Below are 16,461 nucleotides of genomic sequence, written 5' to 3' on the forward strand. Positions count from 1 at the left end.
ACATAAGTGTATGGATAAATTAAAGACTTTTGGCTAAAGTGAATTGATTATTGGGTAATTGCACTTGAATTAAACTCATGGAGATCCAATTTGATATAGCCGTTGATGGCAATATTTTGACAGGCATGTTTGTCTTGTACCTTAATTTCAGGGCTAGTCATTTAAGACTGTCGTGTTATTGAAATGTGAGAGGTGTCATCGGTCCAGGACAATAAAGAAGCCAAAATCCCATTATGAAATCAAATTTAAAGTGGGAAAAAAACAGAGATATTCGTGATACAGCCCCACAGAAGGCGGCTATTTAATGGGCAAGTCAGCGTGTTCTGTAGTTTGGGATGAAATAAACATACATTTCCCCGCATTTACATACGGATTACTAACGGTTTTCCCACTGATTAAAATCTTTACCACTAATCTTTGATCGTTCAACTTCTTTAGCCTGAAAAAAAAAAGGTTTATATAAAAATGTGGATGAAATCCTGTGTACATCACAAGATCTCTCTTTTTTTCTCTCTTTTTCTCTAATTTTTCACAACATACAATGGTCATTTACAAAGCTACTGTTCCATCTATTCCTGTTCCCAACATCGACCTTTATTCATTTCTCTTCAACTCGAATGAATTCAACCAAACCAAAGACTTGAATAAACCCGTTACCATTGATGGAGAAACTGGCAGAACACTCACTTGGAATCAAATCCGCGAAAGAGCAAGTTACATGGCAAACGGCTGGACCGAGAATGTTGGATTGAAGAAGGGCGATACTGTCGCTGTCTTTGCTCCTAATCAATACGACCATGTTATTCTCTATCTCTCTCTTCTTGGTGCTAAATGCACCATTTCTCCCGGCAATCCTGCATACACTGAAGGTAAGTATCACTGTAGAATATCAAAATATCCGAGGGAGACTCTAAATACATCGTGATCTAGCCGAATTCGAGCATCAAATCACCAATTGTCAAGCCAGTGCTCTTGTTACTGTGCCTGGATTGTTGCCTGTCTTGTTGAAGATCACCGATAAGATTGGCCTTCCTCGTAGTCGCATCTTCTTGTTTGGTGATAAAGAAGTTGAAGGATGTCGCCCCTATAGCTCATTGTCTGGTAACAAGCCTGTAAACACTCCTCTCCAAGGCATTGATGGTTACAATGATACCGCATTCATCTGTTATTCCAGTGGCACTACAGGCCTCGCCAAGGGTGTCATGTTGACTCACAAGAACTTTATTGCTCAAGTCGTTCAAACAATCAATGCTGAGCCAGAGGAAGACCGCCATGACGATGATGTTATTCTTGGTTTCCTCCCATTCTATCACATCTATGGTTTAACAAGTCTAGTGCTGAATGCCTTTTACAAGGTCATTCCTGTAGTTATCATGGCAAGATTCGATTTGGAGCTATTGTGTAAATTGGTTGAAAAGTATAAGGTGACACTGGCCAGTATTGTCCCTCCAGTCGGTAGGTTTTACTTGTGCGGAATATCCAGAAAATGGGAAATCTGATGTTTGCATATATATATATATAGCTGTTTTGCTCGCTAAACACCCTGTTGTCGCTAAATACGACTTAAGCACCATTCGACTCTTGGGTTGTGGCGCCGCCCCTTTGAGCAGAGAGCACATTGAGGCTCTTGCCAAACGTATTCCTGCTCAATTGAAGCAAGGGTAAGTTATTTATTTGTTGTGATGTTGAAAAAACGGGAGTGGATTTTAACCGACATTATAGTTACGGTATGACAGAAACTACTTCTGGTGTAATTTCCCAAAGTCTTGAAGGTGGTGTTCCAGGTAAGGAAATTGCCCTGAAAAAAAGGCATAATGTCCACAGTTTAGGTAATACGAATTCTCACGCAAAATGCAATAGGCTCCATTGGTATTTTAAGTGCAAACATGGAATGTAAGATTGTCAATGAAAAGGGTCAAGAGTTGGGTGATGATGAAGAGGGTGAATTCCTGTTCCGTGGGCCTAGTATCATGAAGGGCTACTTCAACAACGACAAGGCCAATGCTGAGACTTTCACACAAGACGGTTGGATGCGCACAGGTGATGTTGGCAAATACGACTCCAAGACTGGCGAATTCTTCATTTTGGACCGTATCAAGGAGCTCATCAAGTATAAGGGTTATCAAGTGGCTCCTGCTGAATTAGAAGCCATTCTTATGGGTCTTGATATCATTGCTGATTGCTGTGTTGTCGGTCTATACGATGAGTCCCAAGCAACCGAGATTCCTCGAGCCTATGTGGTTCTTCAACCTTCTGTCGAAAAGAGTGATAAAACTGCCAAGCTTATTGACGAGTATGTGGCATCCAATGTCACCAACTATAAGAAGCTTCGTGGTGGTGTCAAGTTTGTCGATGTTATTCCCAAGAGTCCTAGTGGAAAGATCCTTAGACGTCAAGTGAAGGATTGGGTGAAGAAGGAGCAAAAGGAAATTGCTGCTAAGGCTCGTCTGTAATATAATCTTTGTCTTTAATAAATAAAATGTAATACTAGTTTCTCTGTGTAAAAACTCACATGATTTGGCATGCATAGCATGATTAGAAATTCAAACTATGATGAATGGTTGCCAACTATCAAGCAAAAGACGCCAAGTTTACCCTTGTGCAGCAGTAGTATCATGCAACTGACTGATTTACTAAATAACCTGGAATACAGCAGCAGCAGTAATGAAAACACAGTTACTTTTTTATTGAATGTCATCTGGATGGCTACCCCTTTCCAGTAGACTGAGGAAGACTCCATCTTTCATTTCCCGAAGTGAAAATGCCAGGCAAGTTGCAATCACCCTTGCCTGGTTTGAAAATTCCTTCTTTTGCATTTTTTTCTTCTTCTGTCAAATACTATCAGCCATGTCCACCGCTAAAAGAGAACTCACTCCCTCCATTTGTTTCAACTTTTCCTTCTTCAAAGGTAAAATAGCAGCAAATACGTCCTATACAATGTGCGTTGTCTAATAGTCATGATAGACTTTATGAAGGAATTCCGTAAAGTAGATGATAACATTATCAACAGACTCAACTCCACCTCGACACAAGCCGAAGGTGTATGTGGAGAATTCTTCAAGCAAATGTCTGAAGCATATGCACAACGTGATCAGGCCATTGATTACTGTCTCAAGGTATGTAAATTGACATTGAAGATTTTACGTGTGTGTGTGTGTGCGTGCGTCTTTAACAATGCTGTGGACATCAGTTGATGGATGAGGATCTTGACAAAAAGAACAAAAAGTTGCAAGAGGATCCCGATGATTTCGACATCAAGAACAGTATTTTCACCCAAGAATCCATGGTAATGTACTCATACTTGATGGCAAAGCAAAGATGTTTGCTGATTCAACTTTGATTTAACAGCGTCAATCCGTCTCCAACGAGCGATATGTAGAGGAAATTATTAGAGAACGTACCTTACAAGTGTTCAAGAACAAATGCAGAGCTTTTGATGTTACTTCCTTAGAGAAATAATAAAAAAAAATGAAATGTAAAATAGGGATGACACAAATAGATCTTTAATGATTTGTAGAATATTTTCTCTTTTTGATGATTTTTTAATAATAAAGGTAGTTTAGAGTTGAGGAAAGGAAAAAAAAAAGCATTTGTTAGTTCAATATAACTTAATAGAAACCCTTGGCATGGTTATCACAGACATCACGGAGCTTGGTCTCGAGTTCCTTGGAGAGGACACCCTTGGCACGGATTTCCTCGAGGATATCGCTGTGTTGAGTAGCAACGTGGCTAATGAAGTCCTTTTCCCAATCAACAACCTTGTTAACGGGGATCTTATCGAGATAACCGTTGACACCAGCAAAGATGATAGGAACTTGAGCTTGGATAGACAAAGGAGAGTATTGAGGTTGCTTCAACAATTCAGTAAGACGGGCACCACGGTTCAACAAGAATTGAGTGGAGGCATCCAAATCAGAACCGAATTGGGCGAAAGCGGCAACTTCACGATATTGGGCCAAGAAGAGCTTCATGGAACCAGCAACTTGCTTCATGGCCTTGGTTTGAGCAGCGGAACCGACACGAGAGACGGAAAGACCAACGTTAATAGCAGGACGAATACCCTTGAAGAAGAGTTCGGCTTCCAAGAAAATTTGACCATCAGTAATGGAAATAACGTTAGTGGGAATATAAGCAGAAACATCACCACCTTGGGTTTCAATAATGGGAAGAGCGGTCATGGAACCGTAACCGAAGCTCTTGTTCATCTTGGCAGCACGTTCCAAAAGACGAGAGTGAAGATAGAAGACATCACCAGGGTAAGCTTCACGACCGGGAGGACGACGAAGCAAGAGAGACATTTGACGGTAAGCGACAGCTTGCTTGGACAAATCGTCATAGATGATCAAAGAGTGGCGACCGTTGTCACGGAACCATTCACCAAAGGCAGCACCAGAGAAAGGAGCAAGATATTGGAGAGGAGCGGCTTCAGAGGCAGTAGCAGCAACGACAATGGTGTACTTCATGGCATCTAATTCAAGCCTGTCAATACACACGATCTATTTCTCATCCAACACGCTTTATAGTTACCATTCTCTTCGAGAGTTCTGACAAGTTGAGCAACAGTAGAACGCTTTTGACCGACAGCAACATAGATACAGTACAACTTCTTGGCTTCATCAGAACCGTTGTTCCAGTTCTTTTGGTTCAAGATGGTATCGAGAGCGACGGCAGTCTTACCAGTTTGACGATCACCAATAATCAATTCACGTTGACCACGACCGATAGGGACCATGGAATCAACAGACTTGATACCGGTTTGCATAGGCTCGTTGACAGAGTGACGAGGCAAAATACCGGGAGCCTTGACTTGGACACGAGAACGGCCAACAGTGTCAAGAGGACCCTTACCATCAATGGGGTTACCAAGGGCATCGACAACACGACCAAGGATACCAGGACCAATGGGGACATCAACAATGGCACCAGTACGCTTGACAGTATCACCTTCCTTGATCAAACGATCGTTACCGAAAACGACAATACCGACGTTATCAGCTTCCAAGTTAAGGGCCATACCCTACATATTACATATCAAGTGTCAATTTCTCTGCCATTTATCCTTCCAAGACTCCTCTCTCTCCCTCTCTCTCTCTCTCTTCCAATCTCCTTCTCTTGCTTATCCTCATGTTAATTACCTTGAGGCCACTGGAGAACTCAACCATTTCTTCAGCTTGACAGTTCTTCAAACCGTAAACACGGGCAATACCATCACCAATGGACAAGACACGGCCAGTTTCTTGGAGGTCAACCTCGGAGTTGGCACCAAGGATGCGTTGCTCGAGGATAGAAGAAACTTCAGAGGTAGAGGGCTTAGCAGAAGCATAAGTTCTCATAGCAACAGAAGCAGCACCGAGGTTGAGACGCTAGAAGAATGTTAATGATATGGAGTCTATTGAGCTGATTCTTTGCATGTTCTTACGGCAGGAGTGGATCTGGCGAAAGCAGCCAAGGTGGGGCGTGCAAGACGAGTAGCGTTTCTCAACATATTTAGTTTCCTGTTAATGATAAACTAGGGGAGAGGGGTTGAAAATATAAAAAAGAAAGAGAAATAAAATCAAAACAAAGCTGAAAACTGGGGGAAGGGTGGTGCGTATTGCGAATTTAGATTCCGTTCTTTGCTCAAAGTGAGGGGGGAGGGCCCTGTTGTGACTCTACTACGATACGCCATATCGTGAGCTAGTGAACCCGCTTACGGCTTATAGTACATGTTGGCCATTGGATCACGATGGCTGGCCTAGCAAGGCATCTATCTGATCAGCAGGGCGTTGTCTATTGTCAATTAGCTACAGCAATGTGAATGCCAATGTAAAGCGTAGTCTTGTATAGATGTATCACATTTGGAAGGGCTTTCATATAGATGGGAGGAGGCACATGTCATGATGTTCTTGATCAATGCTTCAATTGGAAAAGCAACTCTGAAGAAGAAACGTACCATTGCCATGTGGGACATAGCCTATAACGCTTTCAAATGTATATTTGGATGTATGTCATCTGAAATTTCAAGATGTGGTCAAGCATCAATATGAAAAAAAAAAAAAAACATGGAGGACGCATGCTATACTGTTTACTCGGCAAAATTGCCTCCAAAAATCGATTCATTCTAATTTTATATATGGGCATACTTATTCTAATTCATCACCACGCAATTTTAAGGCTGGCATTGCATGCTCCAAATCGAACAATTTCTAGGCGTGGATGCCATTGAGTCTTGTTTGATAGTATCCAAGATCTATATTGAAATTTAAAAGAAAATCAACTTGCAGCACCCAACCAACTTGAAATCTTAATGTCATTTGCATTGAGCAAATATCAATAGCCCATGAATTTACGGCGAGCGATGCTCAAATGTCAAAAGGTATGAAGAGATATCCAGATCAAACAATTGACGGCGCTCGTCTGGGCGTTAAACATGGGCTCAGGGGCAATTGTAGCGTCCAACTGGTGCCTTTCAGTTCGGATCAACCGACGTTATGATTCCTCTCGATAATTTGAGTAGATACAATCGCTGTCAGCTTCTGTAATAAGATTGTCGCGTAGCGCTTGAAGCTTGCCGTAAGATATTGGACCATTCCTGCTCTTCAGAAGCCAGCAACTACTTGGCTCTAATCTCTTCATGTTAATGACAGACATTGCTTGTATACAAAATTCGATGGAAAGAATCTTTCATCGGTATAATCATATTTACTTTACTACATGGCAACCAGAAAAACTGTGATTGGTTGTAAGAGAGTCTGGGATACAGCATGTCTTATCAAGATGGCTCAAGCGTTCATGTGCGCTACGTAATTTTGAACTACTACAAGTCATGGTTTGGATGAATGCGGTTGTTATTACCATGTCTGGTACGAATTGAACTGGATAGCATAAAAGATGAAATGCTTCTCACGCTGGGCAACATTAACTAAAGATTGAGCAACTGTCCAACACAGAGTTGGTTCGACAGATGCACAGAAGCACTTCCTTGTGTAGCGTTACTCTGTTTTGTTGTGGAATGATTTGATCGTCGCTCCAGTTGAGTTTTATAAAGTGATACAAACTTATTGAATAAAAGGACATGTGGGAAGGATTCATTTGTATATCCAGAAATGCAAACAAATCATGATTGCCCAAGCAAATGGCTATGCTCTTTCTTGACCTTTCTATACACCCCTTGAAACTACTTGATATGTGGTTAATTACTTTATTGCGTCAAATATAAACATTTCAAGGTTTCAATCAGTTCATTTAATTTGCGTTTAATGTCTGATGTGCTAAGAGATCAATTTGCCTCCATGTAACTTAAATAGGAAACAAGAAATGCCATCAACTTGGATTTATTTCACTCTCCTTTCGAGAATCCCTTGCTCTTCTTCTCATTTCTTCTTACTTCTTGATCGATCCCAAGAATCATCATCAACAGACACATGGTTTCTTTAGCATCACCATCAGTTACAGTGCGAAGGGACAACGCTTCCAATATCAAGTATGTGTATATAGCTGCACTAGTGGGCTGCATTGTCCTCTGGATCACTGTGTACAAAGCTCCCAGCTCCTTAAACCCGTCAATGAAGAATATAGAAAATCCAAAATCGCCAGCACCGCAACAAGCTCCCAACAGCAAAACCAACACAAACCACACTACCGAAAGCATGTGTACATCAGAGACGTTCAACGATGGAAAATGGGTGTATGACCCCGTTCAGCTAGAGGAGCCCTTTTCAGGAGCTGATATTGCTCGAGTAGCAGGCTATCACTGCATCAAGAAGTTTGCTCACAGATGCTTTCGACGAGGCGGCGATGAAATATTACGAGCCAAGAAAATGTAACATTAGACAACATTATCGTAATCAACATACCATGATATACTCATCATTCGTATATGTAGTATGGATTATAGATGGCAACCAAATCAGTGTCAGATGCTAGAATTTAACACAAAGAAATTGGCAGATCACCTTACCGATCATCCAGTGCTGTTCGTTGGCGATTCTATTACACAGTTACAATTTGAGAGTCTAGGATGTTTGCTAGGAGAACACTTTCCTAATCGACATCCAGCTAAATCTGATTTGAACGGTGGCAACACAAAAATCCGAGTCAACGAAAAGGCACCAGAAAACAGGGACACAGCAGCCATGGCCTACATCCGATCTGATTATTTGCTTCGCTTGGATGATTTTAAGGTGATCAGCCCCTTTGAGCCCGTAGGCACACAGTTGGGTCGTGGTGAGAATTACCCTTGGTAAGACGAGTTTAAGTGAGTAATAAGAGCCGTTTATAACATCCGATTCAACGTGTAGGGTGCATGCCCTGTCAAAGTTCGACTATATCATCATCAACACAGTAAGTTGCAGAACAAACCACAGCAATCTTAAAGTTGTACTCACCTTGTCTTTCAGGGGCCTCACTGGCATCCCAATCTTCAATGGGGACCTAATACAAATGAACAAGAATTGTTGGATGCATTCAAGACAGCCATGACATCAGTCATTGCTTACTTGGATCAGCATGTCAAGCCTCATCAGAAAGTATGGATTCGAACCACACCTTATGGCCATGTTCAGTGCTCACAATACAAAGAGCCCCAAGAGAACCCATTAGCGCCGTCTGGTAAAACAGGCGAATACGAATGGCATCTGTTCCACGAGTTTGATAACATTTGGAAAGAGCTATTACACAGTCAAGATGACCGATTTGCTTTGTTTGACATTGCCGACATGTCAAATAAGAGAGGCGATGCTCATTCAAAACCTGATGCAGATTGCTTGCATACCTGTATACCTGGCCCTGTCGATGAATGGAATAGATTACTCTACAATGAAATCATGAGAAAGCAAAACGCAAAATAAATAGTGAGAAATGCAGAAAGTTTATAACAGAAAAAGAACGTGATTTTAATAAACCTATAGTGTTGTCTTTACACATGTCAGGCACGAATTTGTTACCAAAATAGAGGGTATATTGTATATCTAGATCTAGGCACACGGTTTTACTTGCCGTTTAGGCCGTTTGATTTAATGGAAAGATTTACTGCTCGCAAAATTGCTGGCTTGCTTCATTTTTATACGTGCCGACACCACGAAGCATGCTAGTGCCATGGCGTCCTGTCAATGTTTAAAATGCTTTTACATCGCTCTCTTTCAGAGGCGTGCAAAGCTCGAAAAAGGTCTATAATTCCTTTTGTTTCAAGATTTTTCTTACAACAAGGGACATCACCTGTTTATATCAACGTATTTTCATATGAAAACTGCTGAGAGCAATCAGAGATGTTGAAATCTTGGTAAAAATCATGAGCCAGCACTGACCAAAGCGTGCCACTGTCTTCTCAAACGAAATTCAATTTCCGCGCATAGGACAGCTGGTTGGATCCAGATTGCCATTTTGACCCCTCTCGTAGCACGTTTTCGTAAATTTCTCGAGAAACTGTCTAGTAAGTACAAGTAATTTCCTTATTGCTAATTGTGCAGTTTTTAATGGTGGAACTGACAGAACAACTTTTGTAGCAACTGCACTCAAACTCAATGAGAAAAATTGACTCTTTAATACACCGTTTTTCGTTAAAAACTCCATATTTTTCAACAAAAATAAACTTGGTTGTTGGTGCAACTAAAACTTTAAAGGATGGCGGTTATTTCGAGCTTAGGAACATCATAATAAAAAAAGTGCCGTTTTGGAGGTGAAAATGGCTATCCTAAAAAACCGGCCTATTTTCCCTTGTAGTAGCAAGGCGAAATCGGTCGAAAATCATTGACAAAAAAAAAAAAAAAACTGGGATAATGCATCAGACAGATGCAGTGGGATTAGAGAAACGGTTTGGGTGTGTTTCCGAGGCCTTCAGAACGTCTAGATCACGCATAAAGTGTCATTCAAGTCGCTGATTTATAGTTTTGTTGGCTGGCATGAGCAGCCCAAATGCATTCATCTGGGCCATATCCTGGCAATTCAAAGATATGAACATGGTTCAGAAGCACACTTTTAGTTTTAAATCAATGTAAAGTGCACTTTTACATTAAAAATTTGACTTTTAAAGATGTCTCTCCCGAGTCAAATCAGACATTTCAAGCTGCATGTACACTCAGATGTCGTTTTGTGTGGTACATGGGGAAATGAACATAATTAGCATCATTTTCGGTCAAGAATCCCAATTTTAAATCATTTTGAACTGGATCTAAGCTATAAATAATGAATATTTGTAAATAGGATGATTAATTTCAGAGAGGAAAAAGTAATGCTAATATGTTGTGCAACATGTAACAATAGATGATGACAGTAAGCAAACGAGTTTGAGAGATTGAGCTTCTGTGTGGGTTTCAAAGAGTCACATCAATGCATCTTTCCTTTCATCCCAAGCCTATAAAAAGAACTTCTTTTTTCTTTTTTCCTTCTTTTTTTTTTTTATTATTATTTTTTGGTACATGAACAATAGACATGGAAAATATAGAATTATCTCAACAGACATCCAAGAGATCATATGCAACCACAGCTCAATTGGATGAAGCATCTTTGAGCAATACAGCAGATCATTTGAGTGCTCGCAACGTCTACAAACATGATGATGATGATGATGATGATGATGATGATATGACAGCCAACATCCAACCTAGAATATCAGGAGAAAGTAGTATACACATCCCACCCAATACACACGGTATTGAACAGAAAAAGACGCTTGCTGAAAGAATCAAAGCCAAGATGCCACCGGTGCCGTTGATGCGAGCCATTGTCAAAGCATCGTTTGCAGTGTTGATCGCTTTGATCATTGCATTTGTGGATACAACTAGAAATGCGATAGGACAAGGTATCATTCTAGTGCCTATTGGCACTATTCTTCATTTTCCTATCCGTCCACTGGGTATGTGTATAGTCATTAGATTGTGCCTAAATCATCATTAATTTCATACTTGGGGGGGTTTGATTTACAACAATAGGTGTTCAATTAGAGGTAAGCGGTTTATGTGAATGCAGAGAATCATGGATTATCTCACTTACAGACTCTCTATAGGCTACAATTCAAGGTTTACTTGGCGCACTGGTTGGATCTGCTTGGTGCATGTTGGGTATGTATATTATCATTCGCTGCAGATTGAGGTCAAAATCTCTAATGGTGCAATCGATTCGCATAGGCATGTATCTTGGAAACCTCGCTCGTGATCCTGCAATCCCTACTCCTGTTCAGCCGAACTCGAGCGCCGTTTTAGCCGTCTTTATGTTCATAGGTGTATTCGGATTAACCTATGTCCGTAACAAGTTTGCACAAGGTAGAGTTTCTAAATGCATTGATCTAGAGGCTGCATTTGTATGTACTCATTATTTTCGATGATAAAGCAAATTTTGCTTGTATTTTTGCCAGTATGATCGCTGCAGTAAGTTGTATACGAGGCGAATGATGGATACTGTATTGATCCCCATTTCAATTGTATAGTTTGCCTTGACTCAAGCTGCTGTCACTCCAGGATTTCAGCCTGTTATTGTGGTATGTTACACTCCAGAAGAATCAAAACATTTCGTGTACTGAATGCAACGTTATAGTATACATTCTTGATTCCCATTGCATTATCTGCTGGCATTGCATTAGCTGTGGATGTGCTGATATGGCCCGATGACAGTATTACCAAGTACATGTCCATTCTCAACGTATCGCTCAAAGAATACAACAGCTTCTTTCAAGAACACTCAAATGCATTCCTCTCCATCACGACCAGTCCTGAAGCCATGACATTGCCCTCACTGCACGCACGTCTGCAGAACAGCATTCTCAAGTTGATTGATTGCAAGCGTGAAGTACAGCGAGAGATTCTATTCAACCGACTCGCCCATGACGACATTAACAGCATTACTCGACTTGTCAAAACTATGCGTTCACCCTTGCATGGCATTGGTCTCAGTCTCATCACCAAAGCAGAGCGACTGGAACAAGTCAAGCAACCTTATTTTGCCGCTGCTGTAGCAGACGATCAAAGTGAACACAAGAAGGAGTTTTTGTTAGGATTGGAAGAGCTGCGTAAAGTCAGCCAGGAACTGACAGACACCTGTGTCATGACGCTGGGCGAGTGCAATGAACGGCTAATGAAGTTTTCAGGCAAACCTCGGTCTTTGATGAGCAGCCTCTTTTGGCCCTTTCCTCGTATCTTTATCAGAGACTACTACAAGAGCAAGAAGGCGATCCAACAAGAAGAGCAACGGCATACACGTATTCAGAGTCTCTCTGAGCGTTTGGATCAAGTCATTTACAAGTACGAGACGGAAAGCAAAAAGACGTCGCACATCTTTATTGAGCCTGGAGCTGACAAGTTTGAGGAACGCTTCAATGGGTTACTGCAGATCATCTACTTGTTTCAATACAATCTGATGGAACATGCCCTTCAGCTGCGATCCTTGGTGGCCTGTGTCGAAAGCATTGAAGCCACTCGCACCAGCCGCAGACTGTGGTTTCCTCATCTCAAGCTACGCAAATGGTTCAGGTCGTTGAGCGTCAGTGCCAATTTAGGCGGTCAAGTAGGCACTGCAACCAGTGGTCCTGAAACAGGCGGTACAGGTGCTGGTGGTATGGTCAATGATTTAACGCTATCTCAAACCATGACACGACCTGATAATGTCGAAAGAGACGATGACATGGAACTGGTGTGTCGCAGAAACCGTCAAGGCAAGGCCTATCCTCGAGACCCTGATGTCAACCCTCCTGAAACGGCATCGGAGAACTTTTTTTACAAGGTATATCACATTGTCAACTGGGCAAAGAGTGTAGACGCTATATTTGCGTTCAAGACGTCTGCTGGTTTTACTCTGTTGTCACTGCCCGCTTTTCTTGCCTCGAGTGCTACGTGGTTTTTCGCTTGGAGAGGTCAATGGGCTACTATCACCTTGATGCTGTGGATGTTTCCCATGGCCGGCATGTTCTTTTTCACGCAAGTATATCACAAAGTATGCTACATGGAGTCGCAGTGCTAATATCAGTGTGTTGTGCATAGTGTCATTCTGAGAGTGCTTGGCACCGTGTTGGGGGGCGTTGCAGGTATCGTCGTATGGGAGATTACAAGAGGCAATCCTTATGGCCTGTCGGTATTGATGTTCGTTGTCATGATGCCCCTGTATTACATTTTCTTTACTAGCCAAATCATGAACATTGTGGCCATCATGACACAGATTACATTGATTCTGGTTGTGGTCATGGAGTATACCTATGTGGTGAGCGGTGCTCCTACCTTTGATTCTGTGGAAATTGTGGCTGGCAAGGTACGTGGTTGCTGATATATAGTATGTCACAATCAACGCGAAATAACACATGCTTTGCCTTTGTAGCGCATGTTGCTAGTGATCATTGGCGTTGCAGCAGCAGCTATATTAGCCGTTTTCCCCAAGGCTGTTACAGGCAGAGTAGAACTGCGTAAGCGTATCTCTCGCACCATGCATGACCTCAGCAAATTATACGGCATTCTTGTGAGTGACATTCTAGCAACCAAGGGAACGGACGCTGAGCCCACGCCTGGTCAACGCAAAGCTTTCCGTAAACTAGCATTGGGTATTCGACGACAGATTGCAGACGAACAAACCTATCTCAAAATCACCAAGCTGGAGCCTCCATTGCGAGGCAAATTCCCTGTAGAAGAATATACCAAACTTGTGGAAAAGTTGGATAATATGGCTGATTTATTGCAAGGCATGGCATTTGCTTCTCGATCCATTGACAAGGCATGGAAGCGTAAATTAGTGCAAGTGATTGAAGAGGAGAGAATGGAATATGTAAGTGATTTGCTCAGGAAGATGTGACATAGAGGCTGATTCTGGCCCTGATGATTTAGCTTGCTTCCATCTTATCCATCATGAAACTTTTATCCGCAACACTCGCCTCTAAAATGGCATTACCGCCATTTATGCTCTCTCCTACTGAATTACGACTTCGTCTTGCTCGCAGGATGAGTCAAGCGATTACCAGATATCCCGAGAACTTGGACAACGATACGTTTCCCAGTTACTGTGCCTTTGCCGTCAATTCATTTACATTCTCGGGCGAGCTGGCTGAAGCCATGGAATGCATAGAGAACCTGGTAGGCGTGGAAGATCCTCAGCAATGGCTATTGTTGAACGCTTAATGTGTTGCCTTCCCCCCCCCCCACCCCTCTGACTTTGAATGCGATGGCAAATCGCTTATGCCATCAGTCAAGAACAAATCGCGTCATTTGAAATTGCCTTGATTTGTTGAAAGGCCATTTCTCACACACAAAACAGCTAATTCAATAAAAACCATCTCTTTCTTATTTAATAAAGTTTTACCCCGGCTCTTTTTTCTCTTTCCATTTATTCATTCATCAGAACATTGGGAAATGAACTCTTTGCGTACAATTGCTCGTCGTGCCTACTCTACTGTTCATCCAGGTGGACGCCCTGGAGTAAGCGAAAATCATGCGTCCCTTGCAGACATATAAACCTGACATTGTGAATTGTAGATTACTAATGGCTTTATTGGTGCTATTGGAAACACTCCTCTTGTAAGCATAGAGACGGAGGCATGGAGTACATGGATTGCTGCTAAACCCCATCGTAGATTCGTTTAAACAGACTCAGTGAAGAAACAGGTTCTGAGATTTTGGCCAAAGCTGAATTTATGAATCCCGGTGGCTCTGTCAAGGATCGTGCTGCTTTGTTCGTAGTGAAGGATGCTGAGGAGAAGGGGTTGATTCAACCAGGAGGCACCGTTGTTGAGGGTACTGCTGGTAATACTGGTATTGGTTTGGCTCATGTGTGCCGTGCCAAGGGATACAAATGTGTCATTTACATGCCCAACACTCAGGTACAGGCTTACTTGCGTATCCCATTGTGATCAGGACACTAACTCAAATTGCTCCTATTAGTCTCAAGAAAAGATTGATTTATTGCGCATGCTCGGTGCTGAAGTGCATCCTGTTCCTGCCGTTGCATTCGACAACCCAGAAAACTACAACCACCAAGCCAAGCGCCACGCTGATTCTCTCGAGAACGCTGTCTGGACCAACCAATTCGATAACACGGCCAACCGTCGTGCACACATTGAGACCACTGGCCCTGAGATCTTTGCTCAAACAAACGGTGAGGTAGATGGTTTTGTCTGTGCTACAGGTACAGGCGGTTCACTTGCTGGTACAGCGCGCTACCTCAAGGACAAGAAGGGAGACGATGTCAAGATCTTTTTGGCCGATCCTCCTGGATCTGTGCTTTACAGCTACTTTACCAGTGGCCACAAGTTGTTTGAGCGTAGTGGATCTTCTATTACTGAAGGTATTGGTCAAGGTCGTATCACTGATAACTTGGGCCCTGATGTGGATTTAATCGATGGTGCTGTGAATATCAAGGACGAGGATACCATCAAGATGCTGTATCGTTTGTTGGATGAGGAGGGTATTTATGTCGGTGCTTCTTCTGCTTTGAATGTTGTAGCCGCTGTTGAGATGGCCAAGCAGCTCGGTAAGGGCAAGAAGGTGGTGACTCTCTTGTGTGATGGTGCCTACAGATATCAATCTCGTCTGTTCAGTCGTCAATGGTTGGATTCAAAGAACTTGTCCAGTGCTATCCCTGATCATTTACAAAAGTATGTCGTTTTACCATAGAGGAAATGTTTTTTTTTTAGATATAATAAATAGCTTACAAAGTGATATTAACTTGTTGGTGGTGTTGAATTGGAGGTATCGCTCATACAATGTGTTGTCTTCACACAGTACCATCCTTTTGGAAGGCTGTGATCCTTCTACTGTTCTTGAATGGGATTTTAAAAAAAGCCTATCGTTGTAGTCACATCACCTTTTTTGATGAATTTTTTTTTTTTTTTTTTTTTTTGGTGCAAACGCTTGATGGATCTTCTGCTCATCTCTTAGCATTCGCATCAAGACATGGCAAGAGGAAAGGAAAAACAAGCAGGCATTGTCAAGAATGTGCAAGCGTTTGAGCGCTTGAGCTTTCTTCATCAAGCTGCTATTCTCATGTCGACCCTCCAATACGATACCAAACCATCTACATCAGCATCAGCACCAAAGCATCATGTCAGAGACTGGCAAGGAGATCCACCAGGCACACTGCACGCAACCTCTAGATATCTCAACCATCACATGAAGCAAATCACTGGCAAATTAGTGATGCGATTGTATGTTGACTATAGACAGGCATTGTGTTTATATGCCACATTCTGATGCATCTAAATAGAGACCCTAGCGTGAAAAGAGCCGTATGCAAGCGCTGCGACACACCGGTTATCCCAGTGATCACATCCACGAGCCGCATAAAATGTAAAGGTGATATCCATGCCCTCCGCCTGATGTACGACTCACACATGTTCCAACTAGCTAAACCAACGCCTAGTGTGATTCAAACTTGTAAAATATGTAAATCAAAGCGTAGATACACTTCGCAAAACCCCAGTTATCAGCTATTCAGCGAGAGATCAGATGTAGATATGCTCCAGGAAGCCCAAGATCAAGTGTGAGTTGTGTGGTGCTGTATGTGGGGGTTTCAAAT

General features: G+C 42.1%; 7 protein-coding genes across 7 annotated transcripts; 6 read left to right on the top strand and 1 right to left on the bottom strand.

The window, feature by feature from the left end:
• Positions 1–541: 541 nt before the first annotated feature.
• ATC70_005250 (uncharacterized protein) lies at positions 542–2,453 on the top strand (the record flags this gene model as incomplete). The annotated part of the gene is made up of 5 exons (XM_064824546.1): positions 542–869; positions 931–1,455; positions 1,523–1,661; positions 1,723–1,784; positions 1,861–2,453. The coding sequence occupies 5 exons, from the start codon at positions 542–544 to the stop codon at positions 2,451–2,453; spliced, it is 1,647 nt and encodes a 548-aa protein (XP_064677482.1).
• A 394-nt stretch (positions 2,454–2,847) lies between these two features.
• ATC70_005251 (uncharacterized protein) lies at positions 2,848–3,459 on the top strand (the record flags this gene model as incomplete). Its single annotated transcript, XM_064824547.1, has 4 exons — positions 2,848–2,908; positions 2,965–3,116; positions 3,191–3,286; positions 3,349–3,459. The coding sequence occupies 4 exons, from the start codon at positions 2,848–2,850 to the stop codon at positions 3,457–3,459; spliced, it is 420 nt and encodes a 139-aa protein (XP_064677483.1).
• A 149-nt stretch (positions 3,460–3,608) lies between these two features.
• ATC70_005252 (uncharacterized protein) lies at positions 3,609–5,485 on the bottom strand (the record flags this gene model as incomplete). Its single annotated transcript, XM_064824548.1, has 4 exons — positions 3,609–4,468; positions 4,528–5,017; positions 5,136–5,363; positions 5,420–5,485. 4 exons carry the CDS (start codon positions 5,483–5,485, stop codon positions 3,609–3,611), a joined length of 1,644 nt encoding a protein of 547 aa, XP_064677484.1.
• Positions 5,486–7,403: 1,918 nt separating this feature from the next.
• On the top strand, positions 7,404–8,828 carry ATC70_005253 (uncharacterized protein; the record flags this gene model as incomplete). The annotated part of the gene is made up of 4 exons (XM_064824549.1): positions 7,404–7,801; positions 7,865–8,221; positions 8,280–8,322; positions 8,379–8,828. The coding sequence occupies 4 exons, from the start codon at positions 7,404–7,406 to the stop codon at positions 8,826–8,828; spliced, it is 1,248 nt and encodes a 415-aa protein (XP_064677485.1).
• Positions 8,829–10,407: 1,579 nt separating this feature from the next.
• Positions 10,408–14,069, top strand: ATC70_005254 (uncharacterized protein; the record flags this gene model as incomplete). The annotated part of the gene is made up of 10 exons (XM_064824550.1): positions 10,408–10,831; positions 10,908–10,921; positions 10,982–11,036; positions 11,103–11,237; positions 11,305–11,342; positions 11,402–11,452; positions 11,509–12,884; positions 12,948–13,212; positions 13,279–13,719; positions 13,779–14,069. The coding sequence occupies 10 exons, from the start codon at positions 10,408–10,410 to the stop codon at positions 14,067–14,069; spliced, it is 3,090 nt and encodes a 1,029-aa protein (XP_064677486.1).
• Positions 14,070–14,300: 231 nt separating this feature from the next.
• URE1_1 (Urease) lies at positions 14,301–15,560 on the top strand (the record flags this gene model as incomplete). The annotated part of the gene is made up of 4 exons (XM_064824551.1): positions 14,301–14,366; positions 14,424–14,465; positions 14,522–14,767; positions 14,829–15,560. 4 exons carry the CDS (start codon positions 14,301–14,303, stop codon positions 15,558–15,560), a joined length of 1,086 nt encoding a protein of 361 aa, XP_064677487.1.
• A 279-nt stretch (positions 15,561–15,839) lies between these two features.
• ATC70_005256 (Urease accessory protein UreG) lies at positions 15,840–16,429 on the top strand (the record flags this gene model as incomplete). The annotated part of the gene is made up of 3 exons (XM_064824552.1): positions 15,840–16,090; positions 16,150–16,232; positions 16,290–16,429. 3 exons carry the CDS (start codon positions 15,840–15,842, stop codon positions 16,427–16,429), a joined length of 474 nt encoding a protein of 157 aa, XP_064677488.1.
• Between the last annotated feature and the right edge of the window lie 32 nt (positions 16,430–16,461).

The sequence above is a fragment of the Mucor velutinosus genome, assembly GCF_035048745.1.
Source record: "Mucor velutinosus strain NIH1002 chromosome Unknown tig00001542, whole genome shotgun sequence".
Taxonomy (NCBI): Eukaryota; Fungi; Mucoromycota; class Mucoromycetes; order Mucorales; family Mucoraceae; genus Mucor; species Mucor velutinosus.